General features: G+C 41.6%; 1 protein-coding gene and 1 long non-coding RNA gene across 9 annotated transcripts in view; one reads left to right on the forward strand and one right to left on the reverse strand.

Annotated features, from left to right (window-relative positions):
• Nucleotides 1–4,795, reverse strand: part of TCF4 (transcription factor 4) — a 349,808-nt gene extending 345,013 nt beyond the window's left edge. For 3 of the 7 annotated variants that reach the window (XM_042963037.1, XM_042963036.1, XM_042963033.1), the window contains exons 1-3: nucleotides 3,417–3,525; nucleotides 2,411–2,502; nucleotides 636–708 (exon numbers count right to left, since the gene is read on the reverse strand). In XM_042963037.1, the coding sequence (XP_042818971.1) occupies nucleotides 636–708; nucleotides 2,411–2,482 (145 nt within the window). In that variant the 5' untranslated portion in view covers nucleotides 2,483–2,502; nucleotides 3,417–3,525. Of the gene's footprint in view, nucleotides 1–635; nucleotides 709–2,410; nucleotides 2,503–3,416; nucleotides 3,526–4,681 lie in introns of those variants that run through there. The other 4 variants (XM_042963034.1, XM_042963032.1, XM_015536848.2 and 1 more) reach the window with 3 other exon arrangements.
• Nucleotides 4,796–5,408: 613 nt separating this feature from the next.
• LOC122232797 lies at nucleotides 5,409–8,665 on the forward strand. Of its 2 annotated transcripts, none has more exons than XR_006210200.1 (3): nucleotides 5,409–5,715; nucleotides 7,413–7,506; nucleotides 8,410–8,665. It is a non-coding gene; the product is annotated as an uncharacterized LOC122232797 (long non-coding RNA). The 2 variants fall into 2 exon arrangements; XR_006210201.1 differs by having other exon boundaries at nucleotides 7,416–7,506.
• Nucleotides 8,666–20,708: the final 12,043 nt, after the last annotated feature.

The raw sequence follows: 20,708 nt of genomic DNA on the forward strand, positions 1-20,708 counted from the left end.
ATGTAAAAGTCCTTGCAAATTTGAAACTTTAAATACAGCAAAAATTCACTGCATGAGGAAATGCTTAGAGGACAAAAAATAGCTAAAGCATCAAAAAGAATGCTTTAAAGAGAAATGAATTCATATTTAGCTCTCAGATTAGCAAGAGGCTCTCTATTTACAGCTATGGTTTACAATGCAGCATTCATCTGCAAAGTAAGTGCTCACTTCTTTAAAAGGGTTAATTATACATAGTACCTAATAATTAATATTATTTACGAGGGATTTTCCCTTTTTTTTTTGGAAGTTAGATTTTTCCCTCTATTTTAAAACAGGGAACTAAATTAATTTTCCCCGTGTCAACACTGGCCTTATCTTCACATGTTTGATTACAACTGTATTAGAAAATTGCTTTTAAATTAAGTAATGGAATTCTGAGACAATTTCCTTGATTTAAAAAAAAGGCCTAATTTTAATTCTGCAAAAGATAACATTTTCTGTAAGTTATACCACTGATGGACAGTGAAATAACCATATCATTACAGGCTACAATTTCAATGACTTTTCCAGAACACTTCAACAGAGCCAAAAATATACAATGAGTGAATAAACAGCTAAGAACATTTAACTACATGCTAAGAAAAGAATTTACATACTTGAGCCAGTAAAATGTCCACTCGCCAAAGAAGTTGGTCCATTTTTCCCACTGCTCACAGGAGGTGAAAACATCTAAAAGAAACAAAGAAATATTACTGTTGAAAAAAAGACATTTGTGCCTTCAGAGTTCGTCAAAGATCTTTCAGACTCTTACCAAATAGCTTAAGAGTTTACGTTAAGGGTTCATTTTAGTAAAATACATCACCATCCAACTTAAAACTAAAACAAGCGTAACATTACCAGTCACCCCCCCCCCCCTTTTACCACTCTGTTCTTAATTTTTCCTCAGGTTCATTAGACTGCCAGCACTAGGCAGCACTGGTCCACTTTAAACAAACAGTCCCCATAATAGTATCAAGATTCAGGTTGGAGGGCAGCGGCCTCTCCAGAAAACACTAGTTTTACAAAGGAGAAGAAAAAAGTTGTTTGCTTTATGCTGAAAACCTTGGCCATAAACGTGGCAATGTCCATTTCCATCCCGTATAGGATTTGCCTGTCATATGTGAACCCAAATAAATACAAAAGTGCCACCTGCACTAAATTCTCATTTCGTCTCTAACATGAGAGCAATTTGTAGCAAGACTCTCTCTCTCACTCTTTCTCACTCTCTCTCTCTCTCTCTCTCCCTCTCTCACTCTCTCTCTCTCTCTCTCTCTCTCTCTCTCCAGCATTTATTTCGACCCTAATTGGCTTCCCTCTTCTTCGACGTATCTAGTGGATAATGCGCACCTTCCCTGAGTCAGAGCCTGCAAAAAGCAAAGGAACGAATGGAGAAAGTGCAGCAAGCAGAAAGGGGGCTACAAAGCTGCCTAGGGCTACGTTTCCTGGCAAAACTTCCGAAAGCCATTTCTCCAGAAGAAGGTCCAGAAGAAGCAGCAGCAACAGCAGCAACAGCAGCAGCAGCAGCAGCAGCAGCAGCAGCAGCAGCAGCGGAGGCGGCGGCGGCGGCGGCGGCGGCGGCGGCGGCGGCGGCAGCGGCAGCAGCAACATGAAAGAGCCCCACTTAGAAGGCGGTTTGGATTTTATTTGTGTGTTTTGTGGATTCTTTTTATTTTGCTTTGCAAATGCATCTTACACCAAACTCTCTCGGCATTAAAAATGAATGAATTCCCCTGCCGGGTCTGGGACTTGATTTGGGAAAGGGAAGCAGAGGGATGGAGCAGGACCAACTACAGCCGTAGAACTCCACAAGTGTGCAAGTTCTGCTTTGTGCTGATCTCACGACTGTGAAATGTACCGGCCCGGTCTAAAGGGTTCTAAAGAGTGTGTGCCCAGCACATATGCACGAGTTTTCAGAATCCTAGAAAGAGCTGTAACTAATACGTATCCAAAGCATCATCAATTTAAAACTTTAAGAGACAACTGGGTCTCCTAGTTGCTCCTTTCCATTTCCAGAAAAACAAAAATAAAAGGAGTACTGCGCAAAGTATTAGTACTCTCATGTCCAGGTAAGGCCAAGTTTTAGGGTGGTCTGTTTGTCCTTTCATTTGGGGGGAGGTTCCATTATTTTGAGGGTCCGGTGGGTAGGGAATTCAAGGCAAGTAATTTTACACTCTGGAAAAAAAAAAAAAAAAGCCTGAATCGTCCATCACACCCAAAAATTGTAGTTAAAAACTTATCAAAAAGACCTTCATGTTTGCCAAAGATTCAGCCAATTAAAAAATTATTCCTGTCCTTTAGATTACTATTGGTTTCTAGCTGAAGTGTTTGGGTTTTTTGTTTTGTTTTGTTTTGTTTTTCACAGCTGTTGTTAGTTTCCACCGTTCTTTCTTACCGCACTGAAATCCAGTAAATCACTCAGCTCTTTGTCCGTCCCTAAGGCAGCCATTCGCTGTTGGTGATGCATTTTAGCAAAATCACACAAACCTAGAAACATGGAAATAACCGCAATCAGAAAATCCAGTCCCAATCCTTGGAGAAAACACAATCGGATTTTTGGAGACTGGGGGGGTTGGGGGGTGGGGATGTGGGGGCGGGCGGGATTAAGGCGGAAAGGAGGGAGGGATGGGAGAGTTTTGTTGGTTTTTTTTTTTTTTAAGATGGAATAGGCAGCAATAGCAAAAAAAAAAAAAAAAAAAAAAAAAAGCGATACTGATATTGTATTTCCAAAGAGACGATCAAAACTGGTAACATCCACTATAAAACCAAATCCGGGAAAGGAGGGGAAAAAAAAAGCCGCTCTTCAGCGCATCATTTTATGCAACAGGAGGTAGAGCGAGAAATGAATGGATCACAGAGAAAAGAGAAACTACTCAGAACGATCCGGTCTCAACTTTCCCCCCCACCTTCCACCCCACCCCCCTCTCACACACACACACACACACTCACACACACGCGCACACACACTCACACACACCACTCCCCTCTGCATTTCAAAGTAGCTATAAAGAAATTAAAGATGAGCGTCTCTGGAGTGAAAACACGTCCAAAGGGGGAGGGGTGACAGGGTCGGCGAAAGGGGGGGAGCAGAGTGGAGGGTCGGGTCCTGTAATTGTCCAGCACCCTAATTTGTGAAAGAAAGGGTTGTAGAAATTAAAGTCAGGCCCTTGGCAAAGTCATCGGTCCCTCCGAGTGGCATGACTGGGGAGGGGGGGCGGAGGGGGGGTAGAGACGAGGGGGAGGGAAGAGGCGCGGGAGGGGAAGGGGTGTCTCTTCTGGGAGCGCCGGGAGCCGGGAGCCCGCGGCTCGGGAGGCGCGGAGCCGCGTGCGGAGCCGCCGAGCCCCAGCCCCGCGCCGCCCGGCGCATCAGCCCGCCGAGCCCCGCCGGCGCCCGTACCTACCGCCCGCGCGCGAGAAGGGGCTCTCCGTGCACCGCCGGCGCCGAGGCGGCGTTCATGTCTAACCACTGCCTCCACCACCACCACCTCCGCCTCCTGCGCCCGCGCCCGCTCCTGCTCCTTCCCCGCCGCCGCCGCCGCCGCCGCCGCCGCCGCCGCCACTACAGATCCGCAGACACACAGCCAAGATCCCTGACTCTTAACACCAACTCTCTTCTCCGGGGAGGGGAGGGGACGAGGGAAGGGGGGAGGGGGAAACACGCCGAGGCGCACGGAATTGCAAGTTCAGCAAAGAAATGGGTGGGGGGGCTCCGGCGGGGAGACGCGGCTCGCTCGGGTCGGGCTGGCTGGGATGCACCCCACCCCCCCCCCGAGGAAAAAAAAAAAAACTCAACACCTCCCCCGCCTCGCAAAAAAATACAAACGAAAATTCATCGAGCACCTCATTTTCCCTCAGATCGTCAGTTACAATCTGAAGCCTGAACAGTTCAGTTTTTGCCCGTTTCATCCATCGGAGGCACTTTGAAATTTATTCGAGTTTACATCCCCTCACTTCTTTCTTTCTCTGACTCTCGTTCCCTCTCACTCACACATCCACACACAGCAAAGCAAGTTTATACTAGGCTGCAAATACACGTGATGCAAAAAGACTTTGCCAAGAGGAACAATATTTTTCTTTTCCATATATAAACCAAGCCACATTTTGCTGGGGAGATTTTCATTTCGGTACTTTTGCATTGGGGGCGAAACCTAAATTGCATACTTTCTTTCCCCTTCCTTTCAAGTCACAGATTAGTATAGCTGCAAACTTCGCCAAAAAAAAAAAAAAAAGGCAATTTTTGAGGGTGGATGTTGTTTTGTTTTTACACTTGAGTTCCTAGCCACGCTAAGTCCCCGTTCGCCAGCACTTGTAAGTTTTGAATTCAACATTTACCATTACAGGCCTTGCATGCTCTTAAAACATACTTTTTCACATCACTTTTTAGGATAAAAATTAAGCTTCATAATTCTATCGTTTCGTAATAACAAGCGTGCTTTATCCAGTATATGCAACATACGCTATTTTAACGTGTGTTAAAATACACATTCCAGAAACCCTGTTATTGCTAGATGTGCTAGTACATACACAAAATGCATGCACACACTTTTTCCCATTGGCAATTATTTAATAGGTTGTTCCTTTTGTTTTAATAAAACATTGGGATCGACATTTTAAAAATTAAATTCAATTACAAACAGTTTACTCTGACAGCAAATTGTAACGTTACCTTAAATGGCCACAAATATGCTCACAATATTCCAAGGAAAGTGACTTTAAAAAGAAAGACAAAAATCTTCTGCAAGTACTTAGTATCTCACATGTGTATCCCCCAAAAAAGTATTTTAACTGGTACTCAGTTCTGCTCCAGGGATATCCACAGAATACAAGATTATGCACCTGGTTCTGGTTTTTGCATTTTCCACCGTAAAACTGCAACAAAATCCCCTCCCCCAAAAAAGAAATCATTAAAAAAAAAATCCAACAACTTTTTCTTATTGTTTATAAAAAAAAATATCAATACAGGATAGTTAGAATTTTTCCTCAAACAAATCTTGTTGGTGGTTTTTTTTTCTTCTCCTCTTATAAAGTCTTAAACTTGTTCCAAGTTTAGAGGTGTCTCATCATCATCATCCTCCTCCTCCTCCTCATCATCACCATTGACTCCCCCGTGGAGTCACATTGATAATAATAGGTTTCCCTGAAAGATACATTGTAATCCATTCACATCCGGGCACTGCGGGCTTATAAAGAGAAGGCGCTGCGGCCGCGGCTGCTCCTCCAGACAATGACTGGGGAGGGGCGGGGCGGGAGCGGGCGATCATAGAGTAGTAAACACGGCGCCTAGAGAGGCGCCCAAGATGGCGGCGCGTGCGGGCCACGCCTCCTCCGGGACCGGAGGCGGGTGGCTGCGCTCGGTCGGGTGTCGCGCGTGGGGGCTAAACTGCAAGGGCTCATGAGGTTGGGGCTGTTCCCAGGCCCCGTGTTCCTGCGCGCTTCTTCTTGCTCCCTTTGCTTGGTCTTTCCTGGGTTTTTGTTGTTGTTTTTACTCAGAAGTGTAGTTTCTAAGTAAATGAAGGCATTACACGCCACAGATTTGCGCAGGGGAGTCAGATCCCCTGGCTCACCCTGAGGGAGGCTGGCCTCAGCAACAGAAAGCCAGAGCTCGGATTCTCCCGCAGTGTGGAGCCAGTCCTCTTAGCTAGCCTTGAACAGCGTGGGAAAAGGCGGCTGTACCAAGTTGTAGATGCCGGGCATGAAGAGGTATGAGGGTGCCCTCCACCACCACTCCCCACCCCCCCCCCCCAACACACACCTTTTTTTTTTTTTTTTTTTTCTTTTTTTTGACCCTGGAGGAGTGAGAACTTCCTAAGTCCAGAAAGTCTTCACTTGGAGAAGACTTTAGGTTATAGCGTCTTAGACAAATCGAGTTTGTACCTTGAACCACTACTGACTCAACTTCTAGTTCTGGGAGAGCAGTTACCTTCTCTAGCCTGCTTTCTGATCTGTGGCATGCAAATCGTGATCACCTTCCGAATTTCCTGAGTTAAAGGGATAAAGATGGAGTCACCAGAGAAGAAAATTTACCTTTCCATCTCTAATTCCAGCTAAACTAACTGATATCACTAATCTAGCCCACGGGATTTTAAATGGAGATTTCTCTATTCCACCAGTGTAATTGTACTCCCACCGGAGAAAAGAGTAATAATCATGAAAGGTTAACACTTACATAGTGGCTTTACTATGTGCCAAACACTGTTCAAGAATTTCTCAAGTATTGGCCGTTCTAATCCTGAGAATGACTCTATAGAGTGTGTCTTACAATATTGTTATATTTATATATATTTATATTACATCTTTTATGTTTTACATACAGAGAATCAGAAGGAAGCAATGTTGAGTAGCTTGACCCAGAGCACTTTGGAAAATGATACAAACTTGCCTAAAAGCACACAATTTTAATAAGTGATAGCACTCACCTTTGAAGACAGGCAGCCTAGGATCAGAGTTGACATTCAACCACATTCCTATACCATCTGGCAGCAGGAACTGCCTAATCTCCATTTTCTGATGCAATTTTGTGGCAGTAAGAGAGTTCAGATCAATCTTCAAGATCTTTTGTTTATATGTAACCTTTTAGAAAACAAGAATTAGAGCATTTTTAGGTTGTTTCCTGTCTATTCACACATTGGAAGATTCCTGTTTTCCATCCCCATTCCATGTTCTCATCTTAAAGTTTACATGTAGACACTACTTTATGCTGCATTATTACAATCATTATCTGTGATTCTCAGAGTAAGCCTCTACAGGGCTGTACTGAGATGATGTAATAAAAAGTTCACAAACATTTGTTTAAGAGAAGTATTCCATTGGTTCTACCTCTAATCAACTCTGTGACCTAAGGCTTGAGGTCAATGTGTTTTACTGTAAAATACAGAGGCTAGATTAGATAATCCCTTAAGATTCTTTCTAGTTTCTAGTTAGATTGCAAAAGCCTCCCTTTCCTGAATTTCAAGGGGAATAAATGATCTGTCCAGAAACAATTGACAGGATCAGGTGGGGGACCTCATTGCCCCCAAGTGATTGCTAGCACTTTTTTTTTTTTAAATTTTTTTTTTTTTCAACGTTTATTGATTTTTGGGACAGAGAGAGACAGAGCATGAACGGGGGAGGGACAGAGAGAGAGGGAGACACAGAATCGGAAACAGGCTCCAGGCTCTGAGCCATCAGCCCAGAGCCTGACGCGGGGCTCGAACTCACGGACCGTGAGATCGTGACCTGGCTGAAGTCGGACGCTTAACCGACTGCGCCACCCAGGCGCCCCGCTAGCACTTTTTTTTAACTGCATCCCACAGTCAGAAAACCATGCAACCACCCTTCCTATCTTAAATTAAGGGACAAATGTGGATTGTTTGTTTTGTTTTTTTTTTAATTTTGTTTTGTTTTCCATGAACTATAAGAAGAATAGGTATATCTACAAAGTTATGCTTACGAAGATTGGAGACACCTTAGAAAGGAAGACTCAGTAGAATTTTGTGAAACTTGGATAAATAGGTAAGTGTAGCAGATAGGTTTGGGGATGCCTGCTCCATTCTATGGACTCTGTTCCTTAAAAATCCTGTCCTTAAGTCCTGATGCAGAGGTAGAACTTGATGTGGGTACCATATGACCTTTCTATAACCTTCCTGTCCCAGTTTCACCAGCCCCAGCTGATTGGATCACAGGAACTAAAAGAGGCATGGTCTATGATCTGACTTGTTGGAGTCAGCTGGCCAGAGTGTCAGGAAGCCAAGCCATGTGAGCCATGGTTATAGGGAAGCAAGAACCATGAGTAAGCAGAGAGAACTGCTCTTTAGATAAGAAAGATCTTAGAAGTTCTGAGAAAAGTAGACAGTTGAGTCCTAGGAAGCAATGAGTTTATTTCCCATTTATTATAAAGTTTATTCCCATTTATTATAGAGGCCACCTTGCCTCCTGTCCATAAGACTGCTACTCCTGCCATATTCCCCTTCCCTAAGTGAGCTAACCTGAGGACTTTTCTGATTCTTACAACTAAAAACTTTAGGGGAAAAAAAAAGATTCTTTTGATTTCAGCATTTCAAAACAATCCTTAACATTAAAAAAAAAAAAAAAAAGGAGTCATCACTATTCTAGGGCATAAACACTATTCCACTCACACAGTAGGGATTCTATCCAATTAATTGTGCCACATACAGTCAGGACAGTATATACAAGTGTCATTCCCCTTTCTACTGTGTTGTGGCCTTGGACAAATTTCACATCTTGTCACATGTAAAAAAAAAAAAATAACTTGTCTTCCATACTTTACATGACTGGTTAAAATCCAATGAGTTGGTAGAGATTAACATACTCTGAAAATGACAAATTGTTATGAAATGTAAGGTATAATTATTGCATAAACTAAGTTGATGTCTAAAAATAACATTTATTTCCTAGGAATGTGGAAGGAGTGGCCAATATTGAAACCCAATGAGTCATAGAAAAGAACAGACATTGAAGGGTGCTTGGACCAAATCCTGGAGTTTGGTTCAAGATGTCAAGGTTCAAGTGGGATGGCTTGTCCAAGGTCACATCACTAATGAACTACAGAGGCAGAAGTAGCCCTCCAGTAACTGAATGCCACTCGAGAAAGCCGTACCATTCTTCTTCGAATTTCACCCGTTTGACCTCCCCCAATCCTGCCCGTATTAAAATAAATAAGCAGACAAAACTACAGACAAAAATAACAGTTCCTTGATGATCTGATGAAATGCATCCAAAAATTTAGCAAATAATATTTGAGAGTCTACTTTGTATCAACATGTCTTCCGTCAGGCCCTAAGGCAAAAATGTAGGTAAAAAAATCAGAATGAATGGCGAAGTCACAGTGAGCAAGGTACAGCCTGTGGAATATATGTGGAAAAGGAAGGACTCCTGGAATAATTTTAGGTTGATATATCAAAGGGCGCAATCATCAAGGACCCTGAACTGGAGCCCCACATGCACTGCAAGGCTGAGTCAGAAAAGCAGCAGGCAGGACAGAAGAGAAGGGATTAGTCAGTGTGTGTGGAAGAAGTCCAGAGCGTCATGATACACAGTCGCACATACTCAGGGCCTTTTGCATTTACTGGTCCCAGGATTTTTCTCTTGGTTGTTCACACAGCTGGTCCCTTAACGTCCTTCTGGTCTCAGCCTAAATATCACCTCTTCCTAGAGACCTTCCTAACTATTCTGTCTAAAGTGAGCATCCCTCTTATTAGTCTCTGCCACATCAGCTTTATATCCTTAGTGGCACTTTTCCCAATTGGGATCCTTTTGTTAATACGTTTACTTTTATATTGCCTGTCTTCTCCATCAGACTGTAGACTCCGTACTGCAGGGACTGCGTGAATATTGTTCACTCTGTGTACCCGCACCTAATGCAATGTCTGGCATTGGTGGTGGTATCTGGAGGTGTTTGATAACTATTTGTTATATAGGTGGATCAAGAATCTATCTTTATTCTTAAGATGCACACTTTATACTGAAGAGTGCAGCTGTCATACCTTTTCAAATCCGGCTCTCTTTAAGGTTTCATTTTACCCTGGTATCATTATCGGCAAATGTTGGCAGTGAATGTCCAGTGTGATTTGAAACAGGCCAACAGGCCACCGGCCCCTTGTCACCTGAATCCTAGACCCTAAGGGATAATTGCCTTAATTTACCCAATCGTAACATTTTATGGATGAGAACACCGGGGCTTGGACGTATAATAATTTTCCTGAGGTCACAAAGCCACTACCTGGCAGAGCTAAGATTCAGACACAGATAAACCATGCTTCTGCTTATAGTTCAGTGGCGTGTGCCATGACTTTAATAACCGTAACAAACCATACGGTGTTTTTTTTATTTTTTTAATGTTTATTTAGTTTTGAGAGAGAGACAGAGCATGACTGGGGGAGAGGCAGAGACCCAGAATCTGAAGCAGGCTCCAGGCTCTGAACTGTCAGCACAGAGCCTGACGTGGGGCTCGAACTCACGAACCATGAGACCATGACCTGAGCCAAAGTCGGACGCTTAACCGAGTGAGCCACCCAGGCGCCCAACAAACCATATGGTTAACAAACCATAACAAACCTTCCTTATTGGATATAGGCACACAATAGCACAGAATTTTTATTTCATCTGTTTTTAGATGTTCCGGGGGTTTTGGAAAACGAAAGGTAAAAATAAATAAATAAATAAAGCTTTCATTCTTAGTGTCCACAGAATTTTGTTAAAGAGGACTCAAAAACTTTAGTGCCAGCCTTCTGAAAGTTTTCCTTCTAATCATAAAATTATTTGCTCTGCTGTAGTTTGAATGTTCTATTTTAAGGGTTTTGTCATGTGGGGAAGGACTTGCAGATTGAGAAAATGGGGCAGAAATAGAGTTCCAGAGGAGAAACAAAGTTCTTGTGTATTGACCATTTTGTCTGCACCCTGGTGGTCTCATCCTCCCTTGCGTGTGCTTCCGGTTTAAAAGATCAACATGTGCGGATCTTTTCCACAGTTGAACGTGACCTCAAGCCATGGCACATGCCACTGAGTTCTGACAGAAGCATGGTCTACCTGTGTCTGAGTCTCAGCTCTTCCATGTCATAACCCCCAAGTATCCCCAAGCTTCAGTTTCTTCATCCGTCACATGGGTATAATAGTCTATCATAAAGTTATTGTGACAGATTAAATGTAATAGTATTAGCAGATGTACTTTGGCACAGTGTTCACCCACTGACTGTGACCTAGCAAGTATAGTATCTACTCCTTAGTGTCACAGTTTTCAATTTTCAGATCTGAACTCTTTAATGGTCATGAAATGGATTTACTGGGTTTGTTCAAAGTAAGACAGAACAACATAGAGAAGACCAACATACATGGCATGAATTAAGAGTAAGTGTTGTTTTACAAAAGCCTGTTCCAGGTATGTATATACAACGTGGTATGTGCCTAAGAGGTTACTATAAAAAATATCTAAAGCCACCACTTTAGTATATGGGCTTCATTGCTTTGCTAGCAAAGGTATTCCTGAATACCTGAATAATCACGTTGGAGAAGAGAAATGAAAGCAAACCACCTCTTCATTCTATTTCTTCTCTTCTCAAGTTACATACTATTTCATAACCAACAGCCACCCCCCACAAAAGAAAAGGAGATGAATAAAAAGATAAATGGTTTAAAAAATAAACAATGTGGAAAGAATACAAGGGATTTTAGAAAAACAGCAAGAGAAACCTTCGTCTACTCAAAAGTGCACTAAAACTGATTAAACTTAATATACTTAACCTGCGTTTTTAAAACTCCTTCAACAGCTATCCTCCCCTCGCTGCTCCCACTTACCCTGTAACTGTCTCCAAGTCATTCCCTAGAGGAAGTTTCGTCTCTAGTCAACTAACTATATAGCGTACCTTTATTGTCTATGAAAAGAGCTAGGCAAGATGCAGTGAGTAATTCAAGATGAAAAAACAAGGCCCCTGACCTCCTAGCATCCTACTGTAGTGGGTAGGCCAGACATATAAATCACCCCAACTCCCTAACACACTGAACTGGGAGCTATCATGACATAAAATTGTCCTACCAGACTGTAGCCTAATGAGTAGTTATCAGATGGAGAAACCTAAACACTTAGAATTCTGAGACAAGTTTAGAGCTGGATGCGGAAAGGAGAAGTGGTATTCTTATTAAGCAGATAGAGAGCGAAGCATGTTCTGGGCTGAAGTGCTAGCTCGGACAAAATCTGGCTGGATACTAAGGGTCTTGTTAGGGTTCGTGAGTAGAACTAAGGTATTAAAAACTCAGTTGGCAGGATGCCTAGGGGGCGCAGTCAGTTAAGCATCCAACTTCGGCTTAACCAACTTTGACTCAGGTCATGATCTCATGGTTCGTGAGTTCGAGCCCCACGTGGGGCTCTGTGCTGACAGCTCGGAGCCTGGAACCTGCTTCAGATTCTGTGTCTCCCTCTCTCTCTGCCCCTCCCCCGCTCATGCTCTGTTTCTTTTTCTATCAAAAATAAATGTAAAACTCAGTTGGCAAACTTGGACCCATTAGCCTTTATTCCCAATGCATGGAGCCTGTAGGGTCATGCACCTAGCAGCAGTGATCAGATATGCCTGAGATCATCTGGGGAGCAACATGGAGGATGATGAAGGTAAGAAGAAAAGGAAGGCAGAGACCAGGTTAGAAAGTCGTTGCCCTTCTCTCAACCAGTGTTGTGAGAGTCTGAAGGAAGGCTGTGGCTATGGCTGTGGAAACTAGAAGAAATCATTCAAGAGGTGTTGTGCCTAGGTTATTAGAAACGTTATTTGGGTTACAAAGCAGCATAAAAATCCATTCCAAGTGGATATTTCAAAGTGGATTTAAACAGTAATGTGCCTGCAAACCTAAAAAATCCGGTGCCATCGTTTAGGGCTTCAGCTGTATTTCTCCACATTCCTGTCAACTCAGCCCAACTTTCTACATCAGGCTAACTCCCTCGTGTTCTCCAAAATGGTTACCATCAAAAACTGAAGCTATAAACTTGTTTGCTTGCTTTCAATAGTTGCATGTCCTTTCTAAGCTTTGATACTAAAGCCTCAGCTGAACTCTAACTCTACAATCTTAGGAAGATGCCTGCTTTTGAACCAAACCATTGGAATGACTGGTTTACATTAATCCCTAAATGATTATATTGATAAGGCTCAAACCAGTTAAGGCCCACTCTTGGAGCTGAGGTGAAGCCAGTCATACCCAACCCACAGTATAGAACCCACAAGGCTTCTATTCGGAGGGGAAGGGAAGATGGATGTTGGAGAGACAAGCCCAAGGTCTGCCAAGCTTTCTGAACCTCTGTGCCACTATGTATTTCTTCCCATATTTTCTATTGCTTGAACTGACCTCCCTCATGCAATTCCCTTGAATAATTCCTACCTTTATATCAAATCCAGCTTAATTCTTATTTCCCCTTTGAGGTATACTCTGACTTCTTGATCTTTCCCCGTCACTTCCTCCTCTGAAACTAACTCACTTATTTAGAACAAAAACTTTTTTAAAAAATTGCAGCACAACATACATACAGTAAAAAGGAAAAATCTACAAAGCTTAGTAAATTTTTACATGCACACATACCAGTGTAATCACCACCCAGATCAAGATATAGAACATTTTCAGCAACCCAGAAGGCTATCTCCTTCCCCTTCACAGTCCTTATCCATGTCTGTGACTTGTACAACCAGAAATTAGTTTTGCCTATTCTTGAACTTGGAATCATCCAGTCCATGTACATCTAGCTTATTTTGCTTATAATTACATTTGTAAGATTCACCCATGTAGTTGTGTACAGAAGCAGGCTATTCTTTTTTATTGTTGTATAGTATTTCATTTGAGTAATATACAACAATTTTTTTATCCATTCAACACCCCCTCAAATTCACGTTTTCCAAATTTTGACTGCTATCAGTAAAACAACCTTGAAAATTCTGTACATGTCTTTTGGGTGGATAGATGCAGTTATTTATCTTGAGTATATACCTACGATATCCTATTATATACCTACAATTGTTGGGTCACAAGTAGGCACATTTTAGTTTCAGTAGACATTGCCAGACAGTTTTCCAGAGTGGATTGACCAATTTGTACTTGCACCAGTAATTAATATGATGAACTAATTTACTTTTAAATGTTTTTCTTTTAATTCTTATTTTGAGAGAGAGAGAGGGAGAGAGAGAATCCCAAGCAGGCTCCGCACTGTCAGTATAGAGCCCACTGTGGGCCTTGATCTCATAAACCATGAGATCATGACCTGAGCCAAAATCAAGAGTTGGATGTTTAACTGACTGATCCACCCAGGTGCCCCTGAACTAATTTACTTTTGAAACAAACTATTATAATTTATTTATTTATGTGTTGGTATTGCGCTAATACCTTTAGAGGGCAGAGACTGTTTTAAAGTTCTTCATTGTTCCACTGCCTAACCTTGTATTCTGCACAGGCATAATGAAGGATTCCATCAATTTTCATCAAAACTCCAGCTATGACTTTAAAAATATATATGTATATATATTTATTTTTGTGTTGTTAATAATTGATATTTAATTAATAATAATAGCTTTCCCTTTTTAACTTTTGGTTATATATCCAAAGGAATTGGTAACAGGATCTCAAAAAGATATTTGCACACCCATGTTTGTGGCAGCATTATTCATGAGAACCAAGAGGTGGAAACAATTTAAATGTCCATCAGTAAATGAATGGATAAAGACAATGTGGTATATACATACACAGTAGTATTATTCAGCCCTTAAAAAAATAAAATCTGGGGTACCTGGGTGGCTCAGTGAGTTAAGCGTCCAACTTTGGCTCAGGTCATGACTTGCAGTTCGTGAATTTGAGCCTCAAGTCAGGCTCTGTGCTGACAGCCCGGAGCCTGGAGCCTGCTTTGGACTCTGTGTCTCCCTCTCTGTGCCCCTCCCCTGCCCACGTGCTGTCTCTGTCTCTCAAAAAAATACAATGTTAAAAAAAAATTTTTTTTAAAAAGAAGGAAATCCTATCATATGCTACAATATGAATGATTCATAGGATATTATGCTAAGTGAAATAAGCCAGTCAGAAAAAGACAAATACTGCATAATTCTTATATGAGGTACCTAAGGTAGTCAAATTCATAAAAACAGAGAGTAGAATGGTGATTGCCAAGGGCTTGGGGAAGCAGTAAGGGGAGTCATTCAATAGGCAAAGAGTTTCAGTTTTGCAAGATGAAAAGTTCTAGAGATCTGTTGCACAACAATGTGCATGGTGTTTGTTAACACTACCATATACTTAAAACCGGTTAAGGTAGGGTATTTTATGTTATGTGGTTTTTACCACAATAAAATAATAATTTATTTTCTTTTAATGTTAGAATTTTTTAAAAGTCAAAACTAAAAATTACTTCGTTTTTAAAATTCTAACATTAATAGAAAATACATTATTTTTCATTTCAGTAAAAACACATGACATACAACAAAATAAATACAGTATAACACATGTATATTCACAAAAAACAAAACAATATAGTCATTAATTCTCTCGAGTTCAATTCCACCCTCCCAAATTTTGGGGATCTAAATTTTACTGTTTTGATTGTTTAATCTATTTTTAGTGACAAAATTTATCATATGCCGATTGACCCATTTACAGATTGTGTTTAGGCTGTATAGTTCTACTACTAGGATTTGATAAAGATTAATTTTGTATTTATTTCTTAGCTCACACACAAGACACTTCTGAGAAGTTCTCCTTGGGTCTTTTAGGATTGCACTCCTGGAAAATTCCACTCTCATTTCTTCCATATCTTCGTTGCTTCTCTGGCGGCTTTCTCTTCCTGTATATTGTTTGGGCTGTGTTTCTGCCTTAACATCCACTAATGAGTTTCCAGAGTGAAGTATACTGCTCCATACTCCTTTTTCCTGGCTTAATTTGTGGTTTCAACAAAGCTACCTATTTGGATGTCCTGATTGCACTTTCACCTCTGCAGGAAACCTAGGCGTCTGCTGACTTCCATGATGCTTTGCAAACTTTCATGAGCATCACAATAATCCAGGTGGCTTGTTAAAACTCATGCTCTGGGGCTTCAATCCCAGAGGTTCCGATCAGCAAATCTGGGGAGGGACAGGGACCCATGCAATGGTGCACTGGAGCCAGCTTGCTCTAGCTCAGTAGAGGCCACTGTGCATATTCCTCCCAATTCCACATTCAATGATATCACAAAGACATCAACCAGGTAGGAGCATTTAAAGCATTGAAATCAGCAAATGCTAAAAATCAGAACTCTTCCCCCAACTCACCCATCCTTCCGCTCTGTAAGCCAGATGTTAAACATTCACCAGCATGCCACTGGATGCATGACTTTGCAGGCAGCCAAGTGATGATGATTTTGTTAGTCCTGAGACCACACTTTGAGTTTCATGTGCACAGGCACACACACACACACACACACACACACACACACACACACACACACACACATCCAGATTTTTGAACCAATATGAAATAGTTGCATCTATTCTGCAACTGCTAAAATTTCAAATGCATGGTAAGGTCAAACCACTTCTTGGGGTCAAAAACTCTTGATCTATCTAACTCTGATTAATGTATCTATACTTAATCTATACTCACATCTACATCTACATCTATTTTCATAAATTCAGTATGTACCACTTACCTAGATTGTCTTCATCCTCTAGGTAATTACTCAAAAGAGATTCATTATGCTTACAAAACTCAGAAGGACAGAGAACTGGCAAACCTAATGTACTTCTGCTGGGATTTCTGTGAATACCCCAAGGTCACTATTGATAACCAGTCCTGTGCCATCTGATGGCATCATCCATAGCCACGATTATGCTTTTACTGGTAGGATCCTCTCGGAGATCATAATCCTGCTCTACATGTGGACTCCAACAATATATACTTTTGCCCATATTCACACGTGTGACTTCTGAGCTAAGGAAGCTGGTCCAAATGGGCTTCTTACCTCAGCCATACCTGGACCGGAAGTGGCCTTCCCCATGTATTCCTAGACCAGGGTATCTAGGCTTTGCCACCCAACCAGGCTTCTTTTCCCTTGGGGAACATTCCTCTCTGGAAGCCTTGTAGTGTATTCCTCTCATCAGACCTCAGATAGGACAATGCTAACACAGCAGACGGAGAGGTTCCAACCATGTTACTCCAAGAAAGGAAAGAACCAATAGGATCCCTGTACTCCCAGAGAGCTCAATGAACCCCATTCAACTTGCTCTCCTCTTTCCAAGTGACCAGCTATGCTTACCAAGAGCTCTTAGGAGAGGTAACTTTTGTTGGAAGTTAAAAGGTCTTTCTACTCTCTTGCCCTGGAGCCCACTGGGTTTCCTAGTCTTACATTCCATTACTGAGAAAAGTAAATCTGCTTCAGTGTGGCCATCTGTGTCCACCTCCTGACCAAGAAGTGATTGTAAGTGAACTTCTCTTGTTGAAAAAAAAAGTTCAAGTTCTTACTAGCTGTGCAATCTATAACTCATATCTAGTCATCAGGGGCTTTAAAATATACATGGGACAGTGGTATAATTATCTGAATTCCTTTCTTTTTCTTTTCTTTTTTCCCTTAGTATATCATGCCAGGTTTTCACATTGCCATACAAAGGTTTGCCTGATTCACGTTAATGCCTGCATAATATGGGAAATATATAGTACTATCACACTTAATGTGCACCATGCACATCCTTAAATATATTTAGTTCTTAGGACCACACCATGAGGTAGGTGCTATGTAGACTCCATTTTATTTTTTTAATGTTTATTTAGTTTTAAGAGAGAGAGAGTATGTGTGTGTGCAGTGGGAGAGGGACAGAGAGTGAGGGGGACAAAGCATCCTAAGCGGGCTCTGTGCTGACAGCAGACAGCCCAATGTGGGGCTCGAACTCCTGGACAGGGAGATTATGACCTGAGCCAAAGTCAGACTCTTAACCGACTGAGCCATCTAAGCACCCCTATAGACTCTATTTTATAGTTGGGTAAACTAAGGTGCAGAGAAATTCAGTAACCTGCTCATAATCCTAAAGTTAGTAGGTATCCACAGCCAGGGTTGGCACCCAGGCGGTCCGGCTGTGGGATACCGTGGCCTTACCTCACTTGTCCCTGGCTATGCTATGCCCATACCACAGCTTTTTTAGCCATTGCTTTGCGAATCCTGTTCCAGATTTTAGTCTTTGTTGGCATTCCTTACTCACTAGCACATTCTTGGATGCTTCTCCTGCCTCACAATGATGTGTATTTAGGGAATTAAAAAATACCCATTATCGTAGCTTACCTCAAAATTAAAGTAATTATTAGATAGATGACTCTTCTTTCAAAAATGTTTTGTATTCCAAAATCTCAATAAAAATTACTTTTGGGTTATCAGCAGCTTTGGCAAATCCACATTACATCCACGGGCCATTACCATCGATAATTGAGAACTCACACACGTGTTAATCAATCATTTATTCCTGCCTCTCATCTCTCCTGCATGGTTCTAGATGTTGTCTAGCTTAGTGTTAGTTCTGGGAAACAGTGGAACTGTATCACCCTTTGTAGTCCAAAAAAATTGTTATCACAGATATAATGAACTATATAAAATTGGAAAGGTGGGGTGCAGTGGGCTGCAGTGGGGAGGGGATTATGCTGAAAGATTTTCCATTTTCACTGGCAACAATTTTTTACTATGTAGCACCATTTGCTTGTCTACTCAAGGTATACTTTCTACCCTTTCCCAGAAGCTCAAGAATAAGAGAAAGGAAACTGAGCACAATGTAAAATGTAATAGATTAGGCTTCCCCATTCAATTCAAGATGAATCTTTCCACTTTGAGGATAACAGAAAAAAGACTGGTTTAAGAATAATGGACCTGAGTTCAGATCTTACCAACTGTGTGATTTTAGACAAGGTTCTTTTAAAAATATTTTTAGTCTATTTATTATTATTCTTATTATTATTATTTATTTTGAGAGAGAGAGAGAGAGAGCAAGCAGGGAAGGAGCAGAGAAAGAGAGAGAGAGAGAGAAAGAGAGAGAGAGAGAGAGAGAGAGAGAGAGAGAGAGAGAGAGAGAATCCCAAGCAGGGTCGCATTGTCAGCACAGAGCCCCAGGCAGGGCTGTAGTTTACAAACCACGAGGTTATGACTTGAGCTGAAACAAAGAGTTGGACGCTTAACTGACTGAATCACCCAGGTGCCCCTAGACAAGGTTTTCTTAACCCTGGCACTGTTGACATTTGGGCTGGGTAATTCTTTGATGGGAAAGACCGTCCTGTGCCTTGTAGGCTGTTTCCCACCGCTCAGGGTCTACCCACGAAATGCCAGCAGCAGCCCCCTCTCATGTTCCAACCAAAATTGTCTCCAGACATTGCCAAATGTTCCCTAGGAAGTGAAGTCACTCACTCCCTAGAGCGAGAACCACTGCTCTAGACAAACCTCTGAATTTCTTAGAACTGCAGTTTCTTCATCTCTAAGAATGAGGATCATTTTATTTACTTGATGGAGTTAGCATAAAGAGCTAATATATTTATACAAAACTGTATATTACGAATTGTTACTTAAATATTAAGTTAGATGTTACTATTGTAATTTATTATTTAGCTTACACCTCCATGTTAGAGAGTGCTATATATATATGATCTGAAATATATTCTTGATATATTATGAATCTCAGAATATATTTCTATGTATATTTCTAAGAGGGATTATTAAAATAGTTATAACAGATGGAACAGGTAGGCACTATTCACTATTGTCTATAAACTAATAGTGAACATTGTTCTATTTCATAACCACAGGCTGCACCCTGCTGCTGGTTAACCCATTTTCAAAAGGCCTGCTGTCAGTCCTACAGGAAAATTGGTACACAGAGTATAAAGGAGATCCCATCCCTATGGCCAGGAAAAAATCACAAAGAGTATATGTTATTCAGGAGGCCAGGAGATCATCCCCATTTGCAAAGCACAGCAGAGGAAATAATTCCTCCTAAGGAAAAATGCAATTTCTCTGATTCCTGGCTTATGCAGTCATCCCTCTTATCTGTGGGAGACCCATTCCAAGACCCCCAGTGGATGCATGAAACCTCAGATAATACTGAACCACACACACACGCACACACACACACACACGCACGCACACATACACACACACGCACACATACACGCACATACATGCACACATATACACCATGTTTTTCCCTATACAAACACACCTACCATAAAGTTTAATTTATAAATTAGACGCAGTAAGAAATTAACAGCAACAATAAAACAGAACAATTATAAGAATATACTGTAATAAAAGTTATGTAAATATAGTTTCTCTCTCTCAAAATATCTATTGTACTCATCCTTCTTGTGACAATACGAGAAGACAAAATGCTGAGGTGATGAGACAAAATGAGGTGCATGATCCACATGTTGTGATGTAGTGTCAGGCTACTGTTGACCTCCTGCCTATGTGGCAGAAGAAAAATCGTCTGCTTCTGGAGCGCGAAGAAAGGCGGGGTGTGTGTAACTGACACCGCGGGAAGTGAACCCCTGGTTAAGAGGGAATACCATACCGCCGAGTGTGGTCTTCTTACCCTGAGCATCATTTAGAAGCTTGAATTGTCACAACTAATGTTCATGCCATGAGCTCTATGTCCTTGGAGCTCCCTAGTATCAGATGTCATGTCATTTGGAACCAAAAGCTTCCAAAGGGTTGACACTTTGTGTCATGTTCCTTGTGTCCCTGTAATAAGGGACACTTAACTGTACACAAAGTGTATACTTTGTATGTATAGTGCATACAAAGTAACAGGTCCTTGCATGGGACAGGCACTGAACACATCTTTATTGAATGACTGGATAATCATTGTGCTATATCTTAACAATAGCTTTCAAAAAGCAGTAGATACAAAGACTGTGCACATAAATACTGAGGGAAGGTTTTAATTCCGCCACTTCATCAATTTATTTCAGGCAGATTCTTCCCTTTTTCTGCTATGCTCCTAACCCCACCCCAAAATTCTTGGAGAACTAGTTCTGATATGTGTCAAGGTCACACACTAGGACGCTTTCAGTGGGGGTGGATGCAAATTTCCTTCCTTTCCACATCTTCCTCTTTTTTCTTCCTCTGGTATGGGTTAGACGAGCCCTGCTGGGTCTTCCGTTGGGAGGTTAACAAAGGGTTAAGATAGGAGCTCTGGAGGCCTGCTTGGAGCTGGCTCTGGTCCAGGTTGTAATAGCAGGAAGAAGAG

The sequence above is a fragment of the Panthera tigris genome, chromosome D3 (assembly GCF_018350195.1).
Source record: "Panthera tigris isolate Pti1 chromosome D3, P.tigris_Pti1_mat1.1, whole genome shotgun sequence".
Classification (NCBI taxonomy): Eukaryota; Metazoa; Chordata; class Mammalia; order Carnivora; family Felidae; genus Panthera; species Panthera tigris.